Genomic DNA, 16609 nt, shown 5'->3' with positions numbered 1-16609 from the left:
GCCGGATCTGCAATCTGGGGTGGGTTTTGTGTGTGCATGTTTCAGTGGTTTCATTTTGCTTGGTTTCTAGTGGTCGTTACTTCGTCTGCATCTAGAGCAGAATGCAATTTCACAGCAGTTGCTTTTCTAGTATATCACTGGGAGCAGGGAGGATCTGTGTCGTGCTTGTTGTCATAGAAATAGTTAGGATCTATTTATTCGTTTTTTTACGAAACCCCTTTCTTTACAAATCCAGAAATTTATGAAACTGGTGTTTCTCAAAGGTCCAGTTGCTGAGGTACACTTTGTCCCCACACCCAAAATTACTTTATTGGCCTGAATATAAGACACACCCCAAATAAGCCACACCTTTAAAATTCAGGGTTTATTTGCGGGTGCTACCCGCCTCCCGGCAGTACCTCCTTGAACAGGGGAAGGGGGGGGACAGCTGGCTGGCACTCGGCATCCCGCTCCCCAAGCCGGCACCGGCACTCGGTTTCGAGCGCACTGCATGCCCGCCTCCTGGCACTACCTCCCCAAGCCGGCACCGGCAGGCCCCTGTTCAGGGCAGTAGTGCCAGGAGGCGCGCATGCAGCGTTCGGTTCCGAATATAAGCCACACTTTAACTTTTCACAGTCAGAATTTGGGGTGGGGGGAGTGTGACTTATATGCAGGCCAATACAGTACTTGAGAGGGAACGCCTGCCTCCACATCAGCTTCCCATTGGCAGAAAGCATCAATCATCTGGGGCTCTTCTCTGGGTGACGCTGCCGTCTAAAGCGAGGCAGGTGGCAGCTAGGGAGAGAGAGGTCCCATCTGCATGGCACATTTAAAGCAGTAACATGCCACTTTAAACAGCCATGCCTTCCTCCAAAGGATCTTGGGAACTGTAGTTCATTAAGTCTGGAGAGTTGTTAGGAAACACTTCACAAACTACGATTCCCACAGTGGTTTAATTATCCGTCTTTCTTTCGAGGGAACTCTGGGACTTGCAGCTCTATGAGAGGGTCTCCTAACAACTCTCAGTTCCCTTAACAAACTACAGTTCCCAGGATTCTCTGGAGGAACCCACGGCTATTAAAAATTGCATAATGGGTGCTTCTCAGGGTCGTGGGTTTGAGCCCTACATTGGGTAGAAGATTCCTGCATTGCAGGGGGGTCCCTTTCAGCTCTCCAATTTTATGAATCTGTGAAAAGTGTATAGATAATGGCACAGAGAGAGAGAGCCTTCTCAGTGGTGGTACTCAATGTACCACCCTCCCTAGGAAAGCACACTTGACACGAATGTGAAAATCTTCCCTCTCTTCAGATCTCTAGTTAATAAACATGCTTGTTGATTTGTTTGTTACTAATTTATGGCAGGCACAGGCAAACTCGGCCTTCCAGATGTTTTGGGACTACAACTCCCATAATCTCTAGCTAGCGGGACCAGTGGTCAGGGATGATGGGAGTTGTAGTCCCAAAACATCTGGAGGGCTAAGCTTGCCTATGCCTGATTTATGGCTTGCCCTTTACATACATGTTTCAAGACATACCATAAAAACAACTAAAATAGTGACAAGAACAAATTTAAAAAAAACATGAAGATGGGTTTAGAATCAATGCAAAATGAACACCTAAGACAGAAACCTTTTCACTCAGCTAGGAAAGCCTGCAAAAAATGAATCAGTTTTTTGCAGAAAATGGGTGCCTTCCATATCTCAACAGGATGCTGTTCCATAGAATGGGGGCAGCCACGCTGAAAATTGCTGTGATGCTTTTATAGCTGCCAGATCCTCCTCTCACTTATTTTATCCTTTTTTATTTTGTCAACGTGTTTTTATATTTGTTTGCTCCCCCCTCCCCCAACAGTGGCCACTCTGGGAAGGAAGTGAAATTAGTCAATGAAGCAATCAACACATTAGACATTGAAAACCCTCTCCCAGCAGCAACCCAGGGCGACTTCAGCGTAGACAGTGAGAGCAGCAGTGAGGCCGAACAAGAATTTGTCTCCTCTGTTCTGCAAGAAAAGAGTGTCCATCCATTGCCCAGGAAGGGTATTCTCAAAGAGAAGTGCATGCAGAGAGCACAATCCAAACCTACCAATGCAGACGCCTTCGTTGATGATGCCGCAGAGCAGTTAAGTCAGTGCAAATTAGACAGTCGAGGAAAAGAACATGTTCTGGATAGCTCTCAGATTAAAGGAGCTCCTGTTTCTTTATCCAGTCCTACTGCTGAAACTGTCCGGCTCTCTGAAGGCTTTGGAGGTAGCTCCAGCAGCTCGCAAGTCGTTTTCCTGGGTGTGAGCCCCAAAGGGGCAGAACTGTTTAAAAGTTTGCTTGCCAAATCGAAACAGACTGCGAAGCCTAGCTTGGAAGGCCCAGCCAACCCCCTCACTGCCAAATGTGGCTTGCTAGAAGGGCTGAGGCAGACCTTTACCGAATGGAGGACTGAGGAGACAGCGAAGCTCCTCCACGGCAGCGATGCTGCGGTCACCTATGCACCACAGCCCTCTCTGGCAGCTGGCCGTGAGGCAGAGGAGGAGCTTGACGAGGATGACTTAGAGAGTGTCGACGAACCTAACAAGGCCGCTTCTGAGAGAGGCACCCAGAACCCTTTGAGCCAGCCGTTGCCTTTCAAGGCCTCGAGTCCAGCAGCAAAACCTATACCCAGCTACGAGAAACTGAAAGAAGAAACCTCGCAGTTAGAGTTAAAGGTGCAGGAATTTTACAGAGGAAACTTCGCCTTAGGCGAAGAAGATCTGGCAACCCTGTCGAGAGGGGAACAGCATCACAGCAATGACAATGTAAGTATCTTGCCAGAGAAATTGGCTGGTTACAGCAGGCATCCCCAAACTGCGGCCCTCCAGATGTTTTGGCCTACAACTCCCATGATTCCTAGCTAAGAGGACCAGTGGTCAGGGATGATGGGAATTGTAGTCCAAAACATCTGGAGGACCGAAATCTGGGGATGTCTGGGTTACAGGCATGCACCCATCAATCCCCAAAAAGCAGTCTTTTTGTAAACATTGATTTATGAAAGAGCTCTGTGCATAGAAGCCGAATAATAAGAATACCGTGTTTACTCGAATGTAATGCACACCTCTTTTTTTGGCCCAAATATGCCGTGAAAATTAGGGCGCGCATTAGATTTGATGGCGCGTTTACATTCGTCAGCAGATACTTTTGGGGGGTTTTGAGGTTTTGAAAATTGAGGTGTGTGTTAGATTCGTGTAAATACGGCAAGAATAACGCAGATGTAACAATGAAGGTAAAAGATTAGAGGCAGCGCCTTGGGTGCACGCCTGCCTCCTGTCTGTTCATGCACCGTCCTTCATTCTCACGTGCAAATTCCACCCCACCCCCTGCTTCCCTTTTTGGAACTGAAAATGGTCTACATTACATCTGTGCCCAAGTTTTTGCCAACTGTAGCTAGTATCCAATGAAGTCTGGTGCTAGTGAGACCAGTGGTCAGGGATGATGGGAATTGTAGTCCGCAAACAGCCGGAGACCCAAGTTTGGGAAACCCTGCTGTGAATCAGTATAAGGCAGCTTCGTATGTTAAACGTTAGTCTTTCATTACTAAGGAAGTGATATATAGAAACGTAGTTGGGAGGGAATGGAGGAAGTCGACAAAGATACGGGATATAAGATTGATGGAAAATATTGTTGTTTTTGTTGTAATGTTGATATTTTGTTATGTTTTGTATCTATTATGTTTCTTGTTCTGTTTTATTACGCTTATTGTTCTGTTCTATTATGTTTTGTGCTTTGTTTTTCTCTATGTTGTGCTGTTGTAAAAAAATCAATAAATATATTCAAATAAATAAAATAAACGTTGGTCTTTCTAGCTTTGCATTGTCTGCATTGACTGGTAGAGGCTCTCTGGGGTTTCAGGCAGGGATTTTCCCCAGCCCTACCTGGAGAAATTGGGGGTTGAATCTGGGACCTTTGGCATGCAAAGCAGATGATCTACCACTGAGCTATGGCCCTCCTGTGCAGTTTTAAAAATATATTTTATGTCACACCCCCCAAAAAATACTTTTGTTGTGCCCTGTAGGGTGATCATCAGTGGCCCCCCGCCCTCCCGCTTGTAGATTCTAAAGCTCAACAGCAGATTCGGACACGGATTGTCCTTGAAAAGCTGCGAAAAGTGTAAGTACCTCTTTCACACCTTCTGTTCAGACACCGAGAAGGGAGCCATTTGTTGAATGGGGGGAATCGCTTAAGGGGTGAGACTCAATTGCAAGCGTCGGCTAAAGTCCAGCAAAGCTAAAGAGAGTTTTTTAAATTTACCATTCATGACCAGTGTTCTGAAGGGAGTACATTCGCTAATAAATGGCGTGGTTTTGCTTTCTTTCCAGTTTGCCTGCTGTTTTGGGCCCTCTTCGGATTCCTCTTGGGGATGTATACAGTGAACTTAAAGATCTTGTTAAGACGTTCAGGTAAGCAGAAAAGTCTCTCAGAGCTGAGATAGCTCAGTCGGTAGAACATGAGATTCTGAATCTTCAGGTTGTGGGTTCGAGGCCCACATTGAGCAAAAGATTCCTTCATTGCATGGGGTTGGGCCAGATGATTGCATGGGGTTGGGCCCTAACTCTATTATGATTCTATGATTCTTAACTGGCACCAGTGAGTGGCAAGCTATGATACCTTATTGTGAGAACATGGGTAAAGAATTAGAATCCTAAAGTTGGAATGCTACTTGTGGGTCATTGTGTCTGGCCAAGTTTCCCAAAGCAGGGTGGCTGAAGGCTAAATCCGGCTCCTATGTATTCAAAAGCATGCTTATTTTACCTAGCATACAGATCTGAAATAATAGTGATTATGTGAATTTGGAGTGTAAAATCTGGCATCTTGCCCATCATAATCTGATACCTTTACTCAGAATTTTCTTACTTTTGTTTTGCATGTTAAAATCAAGCTTCTAGTCCTTGGTTTCAAAGGTTTAGGAAACTGCGTTGGCTTTGTTGTTGTTGTTGTTGCTTCAAAGCGTCAGGAAGTGGGAGTTCTATATCGGTCTTCATATTCACAATGTGTCCTTACCAATGCAATGAAAAAACCCCACCCTCTGCAAACTAAAGTAAGCAAATATGTACATCTATCAGAATATCACTGTGATCCTGAAAGTAATCTTGTCTGAATTCATTAGATTAAAGCTGCACATGAAGGCAGTTGCAGTTTGTATATTCTGATTGCAGAGTTTCTGGTGTTTACGTTTCGGAGATTTTTTTAAGCACAAAAATAAAGACTTCACTGTGAATTATGCTGAGGTTGCTGCTTTGAAAGGGACTGTTTGTGTGTGAGTGTGAGTGTGTGTGTGTGTGTGTGTGTGTGTGTGAGAGAGAGAGAGAGAGAGAGAGAGAGAGAGAGAGAGAGAGAGAGAGAGAGAGAGAGAGTGAAAGAGTCAGGGTAGAGGAAGAACACAACTGTTCCTTTTTTAATTAAGTAGTAAGCCACCTATAACATGTTATGGTAGGTGAGTGAGAAATAAATGATAACAATAAATTTATTTAATCGCTTGTTTAGAGCTCACTGGTTAGAAATGTAATCCGTAGCCTGGCATCATGTTGTCAGAATGCAGAGAGCATGTGTTTGGGTATATCTGGAATCTTCCCCAACTGTTCTGCATTTCTCTTTGCATCTTCTTTTGATGTTTTCACTTTTATGGTCTCCTCTTCAACCTACGACCCCTCTGCCTGCCCCACCTCTCTTGATGCCATTGGCTTAGCTGCCCTGATGTCATGGATCTGCTTAGGCCCTACACAGCCGTGTGGCAGGGAGGGAGCACTTGGGAGAGCTTAGAAGAGGAACCCCAGGGACCACACGATTGTTAGCCCTGTGTGCCATGAATTTTTGGGAGAGGCAAACCAAAATGGACATAATATGGAACATTCTAAGTCTTAAAATATTTTTAAAAGTTTAAAAGAGCAGTAGGTGAGTGTATTTCTGCTCAGTGTATTTTTGGTGACCTGTACACTTGGTTTTTATCAGCTATGGGTTGTGATGGATTATGGTGGTTTGTGTTGACGTGGAAATTAAGGTTGCCTTTCCTTTGAAGGGAGGCAGAGAGAGGAAGGATCAACTTTAAGGACATATTACAGTGGTACCTCAGGTTAAGTACTTAATTGGTTCCGGAAGTCCCTACTTAACCTGAAGCGTACTTAACCTGAAGCGAACTTTCCCATTGAAAGTAATGGAAAGTGGATTCATCTGTTCCAGACGATGAAAAACACCCTGGTCTAATGAGACCATTGATCCATAAAATGAAGGCAATAATCAATGTACAGTGGTACCTCAGGTTACGTACTTAATTGGTTCCAGAAGTCCGTACTTAACCTGAAGCGTACTTGATCTGAAGCGAACTTTCCCATTGAAAGTAATGGAAAGTGGATTCATCCATTCCAGACGGGTCGGCGGAGTGCTTAACTTGAAAGTACTCAACCTGAAGCGTACTTAACCCGAGGTATGACTGTATTCCACCTTCAGTGACCTCATGCAATCTTAATGCTATCTGCTTTCCTAACTGCCTTCTTTCATTCTGGAAGCAAACCATTGTGCATTATGCATTATTTCGGCACTGGTGGTTTGTTTTTGTTTTTTTGCTAACCATAGCTACCTCCTTTGCAACCGTGATTGGAAATGGATTTGCAGAAAACAGTCATAATGCAATGCTGCATCCATTTAGCTCCAGAAATTAAAGGCAATAGGTAAAATTGTGTGTCAGGAGGAAGCCAAAGTCTGTGGCCTGTCAAGTATTGTTGAACTACAACCCCCATCACCCCTGACCATTGGTCATGTTGGCAGGAGCTGAAGAGGGTTTGAGTCCAATAACAACTAGAGGGCCGCCGGTTCACCATTCATGATGCCCAGCAATAATCCTTCGTGAAGACTAATTGTGACTAAAATTAAAATCGTCAGCACTTGTCGGGTGAAAACCCTCATTAATTACAGTTTAGTACGTGGCAAAAAGGCAGTGTGGTGATAGAAAAGCAAGAATTAAAAGAATAATGGTGGTAAGAAAGGTATTCCTTTTGTGTGTTTGAGTCTGAGAGAAGCCCTGCTCTAAAAACACATGGTTCATTATGAAGGGGAATTTAGCTACAAAAACAAACAACAACCCCCCGCCCCCAACGACAGTTAAAAGAGCGTGTGGTGAACTGAGCAACAGCCATTTTCAGCTCCATTGGTTTTTAAAGGAGCGTGTGCCGTTCATCCTCGGCTGTGCACCATTTTATTCAATCACCACTGCTGGGAAGTACACTAAAGAGTTCTCTGGAGACGTTTTAGGAACAGTTATAGTTCTTCCTAAGCAAAGTCCCTCAGTGCCTGTATGCTTTTGTTACGAAAGCTGAGATGTCAAATAATCTCTAGAGCCATCTGGGTCATTTTGTTGAAGAGTGAAGGGGGGGGGGGTTACGGAATAAAGAAGCCAAATGAAGAAGTTTGCAAGCGAGATAATAAAAATAAAAACGGTGCTCAATATTTCTTGACTTGTTTTTTTTTGGACTCGGAATTTGCCGAGTGGAAGAAGAGGAGTAGAGCTTTAGGTCATGGCTGGGGAACCTGTAGCCCTTTAGATCAGAGCTTTCCAAACATTGTCACAACACGTTAGTGTGTCGGCTGTAGCATGTAGGTGTGTCACACGAACGCTCCCCACACTCTTCCCAGGGCTGGAAAGGGTTAGTTTAACCTCCAGTTTGCTAGTAAAATTGGTTGGAAATGATGCAAAACTGAATTACTGTGTTGCGGAATGATGCATGTCCAAAAAAGTGTGTCACCAACCTGAAAAGTTTGGAAAGCTCTGCTTTAGATGCTGCAGGACTTTAAAGCCCCATCATCCCTGACTATTGCTGGCCGAGGCAAAAGAGAATTGTACAGTAGTCCAGGAACAGCTGCAGGCCAGTAGGTTCCCTGGCTCAGCTGGCAGCTAGTTTTGCTAGTGCTCTACTTGGTCTAAGGCAGAAATCCAACCATGTTCACCTCTGAATGAATGGTCTTTGGCGTATTACATGCACTTTTACCTTACATGGTTTGGATGTTAACTATGCAACCTTTAGAAGACATCTGAAGGCAGCCCTATATAGGGAAGTTTTTCATGTTTAATGTTTTCCTATTGTATATGCTGGAAGCCACCCAAAGTGGCTGGGGCAACCCAGTCAGATGGGCGGAGTACAAATAATAAAATTGTTATTATTATAAGTGAAACCACCATTACTTCCAGCCTTGGTTAAACTTGCCACCTCCAACCAAATGTTTGTGGTGTGTTTCATTTCAGGGGCGTTGCATTTGAAAGGCACATGCATTTTGCCTGACATAAAGCAAAGCGATGTGGGCTAATAACTTTTAAAAGAAGAGAAATTCTATTTTCCACCCTGTTGACTTGTGCCGCGCCGAGGCAAATAGTGTTAGCCGGTAGAACTAGTGAACCATTTCTACATGGGACATGCTCTTGACTGTTTCCTGAAAGCTTTCTTTCTCTTCTGAGGCCTTGGCGTCGACGCACAGCTTGTCTCTGAAAGCGACTGCCCTTTCCCTGCTCTTCATTATTTAAGGCTTCACACCTGTAGGTTGCATGCATCCTTCTTGAAGCGGCTCCTTCGCTACCGCTGTGCAGGTGAGAAACGTCCTGTGACAGGAGTTGGAGCTGACGTCTTCTGGCTTGAGGAGCCCCGGTCTCTCCTCCCGTCTAGCCATGCAGCACCTGCCTTGCCTTGTTCCGCCGAGCGGATTGCTGGTGTCTCCGCTGTAAGGAGCATATTGATGGCAACAACTAGTGTTGAGACCTTGCCAATCAATACTGACATTGAATGAGAGTTAATTGACACAAATAACTGCATCTCTCCGTTTGTGTATGAGAATGATGCCTTCTTGAGCTGTGATCAATAGTGCCTCCTTGTAGGGCACCGAAACAAAGCCGCATTCTCTGCTGTTTGACAGAGTTCTCCCCAGTGATTTTTGGACCTGTCTCTTCCATTGTATCTCATCGGGGCCGATTAGCTGGAAGGTTACATATGAATTGCCTGTCAAAGTGATTCTGTCAGGCCTTTCTTTGTAAGTGTTTAGCACTGTCATCGGCATAGAGTCCAGACCTTCAGCCTTTTGTTTCGTCTCTTATTTGCAAGTATGCCTCGCTATGCATAGAGGGCGGCTTTTTCTATACTGCCACAAGCCCTTAAAAAATTAAAAATAAAAAAAACCCTCTTCTGAAGATGTTTTCCTGGAAGCAAATCCTACAGAGCAGTGTTAGAAACTTAGATATATAAACTAGGTGCCAAAATGGAATGTCTAGTTGCCATTTTGGGGGCAAAGGATGCCTAGTTACCATTTTGGGGTAAAGGATGGACTGACTGTGATTAATTCTCAATTAAACATCTGGCAAGTTCAGCTGGCAACCTTGATCTAGGTTAAGAGCTTTGAGAACTTAAAAAAAAAGTCAGTTGATCCAGGGACATTCCACATACAGTATATATTGGCCTATTCCAACCTCTCTTTCTTAATGGTGACTGCTCCTGCTCAGGCTGTACAGAAATAGCAATTTGGTTCCAGAAATTCAGATAAAATAGTATTGATAGAATTCTACAAGATGGAGTATTAGTATGTGAAAACAGTTCAGGTCCAATGATCCCTAGGCATGCACCTGAAGATGGTGGAGATTTCAGGTGCCATCCTGGCAACCAGGCACCTTCACTTGGTCACAAGTAGTCAAAAGCCAGGTGCAAAATGCGCCTGGCGCCTGGCTAATTTCAAACACTGCTATGGAGTTCAGTGGCGCTTACTTCCTAGTCAGTTGCACATCGGCTTTAATTAACAAGAGATGATCTGCTTTGTATCCGATTAGGATCAGGATGCAAGAATCTCCTTAGCGAGGGGGGGTGGGGTTTGAACTTCAGGGACTAAGGATTATTCTGTATGTTTTCCTAAAGATAATATGTGCCATCATTTTGTATGCCTTTTCCAAGATGATATTGGAAGTTTATTTTCAGAGTACTTTTCCAAACTGAGTAGAAAAGAACCATGTGGGTGGCGGGGTGAGGGATGGAAAGGAAAGGAAGGAAGAAGTAGTAAATTCCTGCATTGTAAGGGGGTTGGACTAGATGACCCTCGTGGTCCCTTCCAACTCGTATAATTCTATGATTTTATTATTCTGTGTTCTCATAACATTGTCACTGAGTGCTACCATGAGCTTCTTTGAGAGGAGGGACAGTATTGTTGGCATCCACCTGTCTCTAGAGACAATGGAGTGTGCCTCTGGGGGTGGTGTCAAACTGCAGCGTTAGTTACTTCCCTGGGGCGCAAGCCTGGGCCATATCAATGGAGAGCCTGGACTGCCCAGATGACAATCTTTGATGTGGTCCAAAGGAAAGCAGAGCAAGATGTTTGGCACCAGCTTAGCTGCAGGAGTCGTCAGAAGGAGATATACAAGGCGCCATCCAACCGTTTTAGGGACTCCACTCCAGATTTGTGTAGGATTTACTGCTTAGCCTTTTCTTCTTCCAAACATATCCCATAAGGTAGTGAAGGTTGAATTCAATAAATCAATAAAACCAGACATAGGTATGACTCTAAAGAGAGGAATTCTGGTGCTTTTTAAACTTTTATTGTGCTATAATATTGGTCCTGCAGGAGTCAGTAGGCCCAGGGGTGGGTAACCTCAGGACTAGGGGCTAGATGTGGTCCTCCAAAGCTTCTCTGTCCAACCCTTGAGATTTCCCCCATGCTGCAAATTCTTCCCAAGTTACATCCTTCCCCAGTCATCCTTTCAGTGTTTATTGCCTGGATGGAACGTGTCCTTGAACTTCTCTGGTAATGCCATTTGCTTATTCAAAGGGAGGGTAGAGATGGGTGCGTCAAAACTAGTCTACTGTACTAATGCAATATTTACATTTGTGGCTCTACACAGTTTTGGCTCTGGCCCCCTGCACTACTGCATATGGCCCCTGGAAGGTTGCTCTGGGCCTGAGAAAGCTTTTCTGCTCCTGCCCCCTATCTAGACTCCAGCTGTGGAAGTATGAATTGTGATGCCCTGTGCTAGATGTTAATTTTATGTATGACTTGCTTTTCTTGCCTGAACATGCATGGGGAGACCTCAGTTCATATCTGTGGGCCATGTTGCTTGCTGGGTGACCTTAGTCCTCTGTCTCTCTGCTTTATCTTCTTCAGTGTTTCCCAACCTTGGGTCTCCAGCTGTTTTTGGACTACAACTCCCATCATCCCTAGCTAGCGAGACCAGTGGTCACGGATGATGGAAACTGTCGTCCAAAAACAGCTGGAGACCCAAGGTTGGGAAACTGATCTACTTCATAGGGTTGTCATGAAGAAAAAATGGATAGTCCGTGGGAAGAAGCATCTACCTTAAGTTCCTTGGAGGAAAGAATCCCAGAGAGGTTCACAAAACCACTGTAAAATACATAAAGTAGAGTAAGTAAATGACTAGTAATAAGTTGAGCATAAGACATAATTTGCATTTAGTGCTGGGCATAGTAAACAATTAAAAAGAAGGCATCTGTCATCTTTAAAGGCTGCCATCGAATGTGAAAAGTGGAAGCAGTTTTACATTTCTTATATTGCCATTGAAATGATACCTCTTTCATCAAATAACCCTGGTTTGGATGAATTATGTATAGAACCTTTTAGCTGTAGATAATTTTGTGGGCTATTGTGAGCAAGCCCTTTTTAAAAAAAAAATAGACATAAAAAGTTGACTTCTTATGGTTTTACATCACTCTTAACATTTTCTGAAATAGTACAACTGTTAATACTCGTGCTTTCCCCCCCCAGGTTAACAAATACAAATATTATTCACAAAACTCCCGTATGGACCCTGATTGCCATTGTGCTTTTGTCTGTGTAAGTACTCCAACTGAATTCATTTCTTCTCAATCTTTTGTTAAGTTTATTAGCAGCAACAGCATTGCGCTTAAGGGGCTGAGTGGTCAGCTGGTTAAGTAAGAGAGGCATAGTCTTTAATCTGGCCGGTTTTGTTGGCTATCTCTTGCCAGCTTCTTGCAGTGGGGACAAGAAAGTAGAAAGATAGGACATGAGGGTAACCTTGGAGAGTCAAATAGGGCATTGCCTTTCCTTCCCATAAAGTCTGCAGAATGTTAATTTCTTAGGTTTGGAAATGGAGAGAATAGTTTTTGGTTCTTTCAGCCATTAGCAAGCTGCCTTGCAGTCTACCCATATCTGTCTTTTTTTTTGGTGCATTTTTCTTCTGTCTTTCTTCCATGATGGCACTCTCAGGGGGGGGTTGTGATGGGTTTCCAGTTAGCTGGGTCAACCATCCAGGTGCTGACTTTAAATCAGGCCTGCTTTAAATCCGGAAAGGTGGTTGCTTCATGTGCCTTGCAACCATAAGTGTCTAAAGGTAGCCATGAAGGAGCACATATTATGCTGAAATCAGGAGTGGGGACCCTGTGGCCCTGCAGTATGTATATTTCTTTTTAGTGGTGGTTGAAATGACCATGATGGTCATAATAACCATTCATTCATTCATTCATTCATTCATTTGGAGCATCACAGATTCTCCGACCCAGGTTGAAATATTTCTAATGCATGTTAAGGTCCTCTCTTTTTCTCAAGCAAAAGCAGTGAAACATGAAAACTGCTGACGTACCATTTGCAAGGCTGCCTGGCTATATTTGGTGTCAGGTATATACATTGTCAACAAATTCTGCCCAATCATTTTGTGTGTGTGTGTGTGTGTGTCTTTAATTATGCATTCTCTTACATGATCCAAGCAGGCCTTTTAATTTGGATTATGTAAGCATTCTCCGCTTCCATTTAATCAACACGTTATTTCTAAAACGACCTCTGATATCCACCTCACCAGAATGCTTTACCTCCCCTCCATAGATGGGAGGTGGGGATAGTCTGAGGAGGGCAATGCATTCTGCACATGCTCTTATTCTGCCCCCTTTTCTTTTATATATTCCCAGAGAAAAGCTTGGCTTTTGAAACAGATTCCGCAGCTAGGCCCTTTCTTAGGTGAAAAGCCTTGCTGATTTAGATATTTCATTGATACCCCAAAGCAGGGGTGCCCAAACTAAGGCCCGGGGGCTGGATGCGGCCCAATCACCTTCTAAATCCGGCCCGCTTACGGTCCGGGAATCTGCATGTTTTTACATGAGTAGAATGTGTCCTTTTTTAAAAAATGCATCTCTGGGTTATTTGTGAGGCCTGTCTGGTGTTTTTACATGAGTAGAATGTGTGCTTTTATTTAAAATGCATCTCCGGGTTATTTGTGGGATATAGGAATTCGTTCATATTTTTTTCCAAAATATAGTCTGGCCCCCCACAAGGTCTGAAGGACAGTGGACTGGCCCCCTGCTGAAAGTTTGCTGACCCATGCCCCAAAGCTTCTTTGACACACTTGCCCTGGGGACTGCATGAATTAAGGGTCCTAATGAGCTAAGTTTCAAATTTAGTTCCCTCGCTTTGTTATCCAAGGAATTGCACAGACCTGGGATGCAATCTAACAAAGTGTAGCATTAGCATCGCAGAACGTTTGGGCCCCTCTTCAGCTCCCTGCACATACAACTGGATCCCAGAAAACTGGGCATGGTGTCCTAGCGGCTATGAGATGACTGTGCTTAGCACTATTATGTTTTGAGGTTCTTGCATTTACTGCAGTCGCTTGCACAGCCTCCTCGCGGAGAGCAATAGGACGGGAAACATAATATCAGCACACGGATCCTGCTGTTAAAATTAAATGACGGGAGGAAATGTTTTACAGCATCCAAAGGCACTTTGTGAACTGTGTTTTAAAAACTGGCACTAGTTGTTCTGTCTAAAAAAAAACATATAAAAGAAATCACTGGTGGCTTCTTTTTAAAAAATAAAAAATGTCGTGGTCTACCTTTTAGTTAAGAGTTGAAACCATCGAGCAATCTTTCTACGGCTTTCAGCTTGAATTACAAGACTGCAAAAATCTTACTTCAAAGGCTGTTTATTACCGCACTGCTGGTTCTCCTCCTTTCGGGCTTGCTGGGTCACTGGAGTCTATAGGGCAGCCAATGTGCTTGCCAGCCATTCACAGATCCAGATGTGTTGTAGGCCGGCCCCACAGCATCCCCAGAACTGCACTTACTTTGATCTTGCTTCAGTCTGACACATTGTTCTGCTTTTGTTGTCCCAGGGAAGGCTATACCAGTAGGCATTAGAGCAGGCTTCAATGAGCCTTACATCAGTGTCACCCCGGCCAGATACTGCTCAAATGATTCATTAAATCAGAACACAGAAAGTAACTTTACTTGAATGCCTTGGTATAAATTTTTTATCAACCGTAAGAACAAATCTTTTGTCATTTTTTCCCCCTCTACACTTTTCTGGTTGAATTCCTAATGTGTGAAACAGATCTTATGAATTTTTCAAGTGGTGTCTTTACATTTAATAAAAGGGTGCCTGTTTTGTTCACAAGTAAATATGTGTGTCTCTGCGATGAGCCGTAAATGTTTTCAGACCTAAATGATTTAAGTTTGTCAACCGCCCTCCCCCCCAAAAAAAACCCTCCAATACCAAACTTCCTAGGAATAGGACCATCTGTGTCACCAAACAGGTGTATTCTACTTCTATCATCTATAAGAGGCAGATGCTCTAATAATAGTGTGGTCTGTTGGACTTCCAGCTTGGGGGACCTGGATTTAAATACGTATTAGACTGCTTTTTAACCCAGGAAAATCTTCTCAAAAGTTAGGGGTCATCTTATACGGCGGGTCGTATTTCTTATATGGCGAGTATATTCCAAACTCTATATTTTAACTGGAAAAGTTGGGGGTCATCTTATACGCCCAGTCGTCTTATACACCAGAATATACGGTACCTGCTTAGTCACAATGTTCATTACGTTACATAGAGCCAGTCACTGGCTCTTAGTCTACCCTACCTTACACGGTTGTTAGGGGGTATAAAACAAAACTATCCCCATGTATGTCATCCTGTACTCCTTAAGCAAGAGGATGCAGATACCAAATGTAATTTTAAAACCTAGACTGCCATACTGGGCACCAAAACTGCAAGTTTTTTTAGACTTTTTCAAACAGCTCTCCAAAAATCTGGTCATGAACTGCCATTGAGTGCTGATGAATTGTGTATAAGATGATATAAAAAGTTAGCGCCAGACTGGCCTCTTAACAGATTATGAAACCATCAACAGGTTGTCTATGTGGCGGTGTATAAGCTACAGTCTCACAGCAGATCAAGATAGGGGGCCAGGTTAAACTTTGGTTTTCTCAAACTTCTGTGGGGCAAGGTGATTGTGCAGGTGGTTGCTGAACAACTCCAGGCACGCCTGGAGGATGCAGACCATTTGGATCCCTTCCAGTTGGGATTCAGGCATCATCATGGGATTGAAACTGCCTTGCCACGCTGGTCAATGATCTCTGGTGGGCTAGGGACAAAGGTGAAAGCTGTTTCCTGGTCCTGCTGCATCTCTTAGCAGCCTTTGATACCATCAACCATGACATCCTTCTGGACCGACTAGAGCAGGGGTTGTCAACCTGGTCCCTACCGCCCACTAGTGGGCGTTTCAGGATTCTAGGTGGGCAGTAGGGGTTTCTATGGCACAAGCTGAATCCTTCCATCAAGCACTGGTGGGCAGTAAGGAAATTTTACCATCAAGAAAGATGCATTAGTGGGCAGGTTGATTACCCCTGGACTAGAGGAGCTGAGGGCAATGTTATACAGTGGTTCCACTCCTTCCTCCTGGGCTGTGTCCAGAAAGTGGATTTGGGTGATGAGTGTTCAGACCCCTGGACTCTCATTTGTGGGGTGCCTCAGGGTTCCGTCCTTCCACCCCATGCTTTTTGACATCTATGTGAAGCCACGGAGAGATCATCAGGGAGGTTGGGCTGGGTGTTCATCAGTATGCAGATGATACCCAGCTCTACCTCTCCTTTAAATCAGAGCCAGTGAAGGCAATGAATATCCTGTGTGAGTGTCTGGAGGTGGTTGGAAGATGGATGGCAGCTAACAGATGGAGGTTGAATCCTGACAAGACAGAAGTACTTTTCTTGGGGATAGGGGGCGGGCAGGTGTGGGAGACTCCCTGATCCTGAATAGGGTAACTGCGCCCCTGAAGGACCAGGTGTGCAGCCTGGGAGTCATTTTGGACTCACAGCTGTCCATGGAGGCGCAGGTCAATTCTGTGTCCAGGGCGGCTGTCTACCAGCTCCATCTGGTACGCAGGCTGAGACCCTACCTGCTCGCAGACTGTCTTGCCAGAGTCGTGCATGCTCTGGTTATCTCCCGCTTAGATTACTGCAATGCGCTCTACGTGGGGCTAACTTTGAAGGTGACTTGGAAACTACTATTAATCCAGATTGCAGCAGCTAACCTGGTGACTGGGAGTGGCTGCCAAGTCTTAAAGGATCTTCACTGGCTCCCAGTACATTTCCGAGCACATTCAAAGTGTTGGTACTGACCTTTAAAGCCCTAAAGAGCCTTGGCCCTATACACTTGAAGGAGTGTCTCCACCCCCATCGTTCAGCCCGGACACTGAGGTCCACTTCCGAGGGTCTCCTGGCAGTTCCCTCACTGCAAGAAGTAAAGTTACAGGGAACCAGGCAGAGGGCCTTCTCAGCAGTGGTGAACCTCCCTGTGGAATGACCTCCCACGAGATGTTGGGGAGATAAAGAATTACACAAGTTTAGAAA

At 44.5% G+C, this 16609-nt stretch overlaps 1 protein-coding gene across 2 annotated transcripts in view; it reads left to right on the top strand.

Moving 5' to 3' along the window:
• The window catches only part of RPAP2 (RNA polymerase II associated protein 2), a 53503-nt gene that overhangs the window by 9264 nt on the left and 27630 nt on the right, over positions 1-16609 (top strand). Inside the window, exons 8-11 of one of the 2 annotated variants that reach the window (XM_035124008.3) lie at positions 1831-2764; positions 4018-4112; positions 4322-4402; positions 11739-11807. In XM_035124008.3, coding sequence (XP_034979899.3) covers positions 1831-2764; positions 4018-4112; positions 4322-4402; positions 11739-11807 — 1179 coding nt within the window. The remainder of the gene's footprint in view (positions 1-1830; positions 2765-4017; positions 4113-4321; positions 4403-11738; positions 11808-16609) is intronic. The other variant, XM_035124009.3, reaches the window with a different exon arrangement.

This window comes from Zootoca vivipara, chromosome 7 (assembly GCF_965207765.1).
Source record: "Zootoca vivipara chromosome 7, rZooViv2.hap1.1, whole genome shotgun sequence".
Taxonomy (NCBI): Eukaryota; Metazoa; Chordata; class Lepidosauria; order Squamata; family Lacertidae; genus Zootoca; species Zootoca vivipara.
This window is presented reverse-complemented; position numbering and strand designations above follow the sequence as displayed.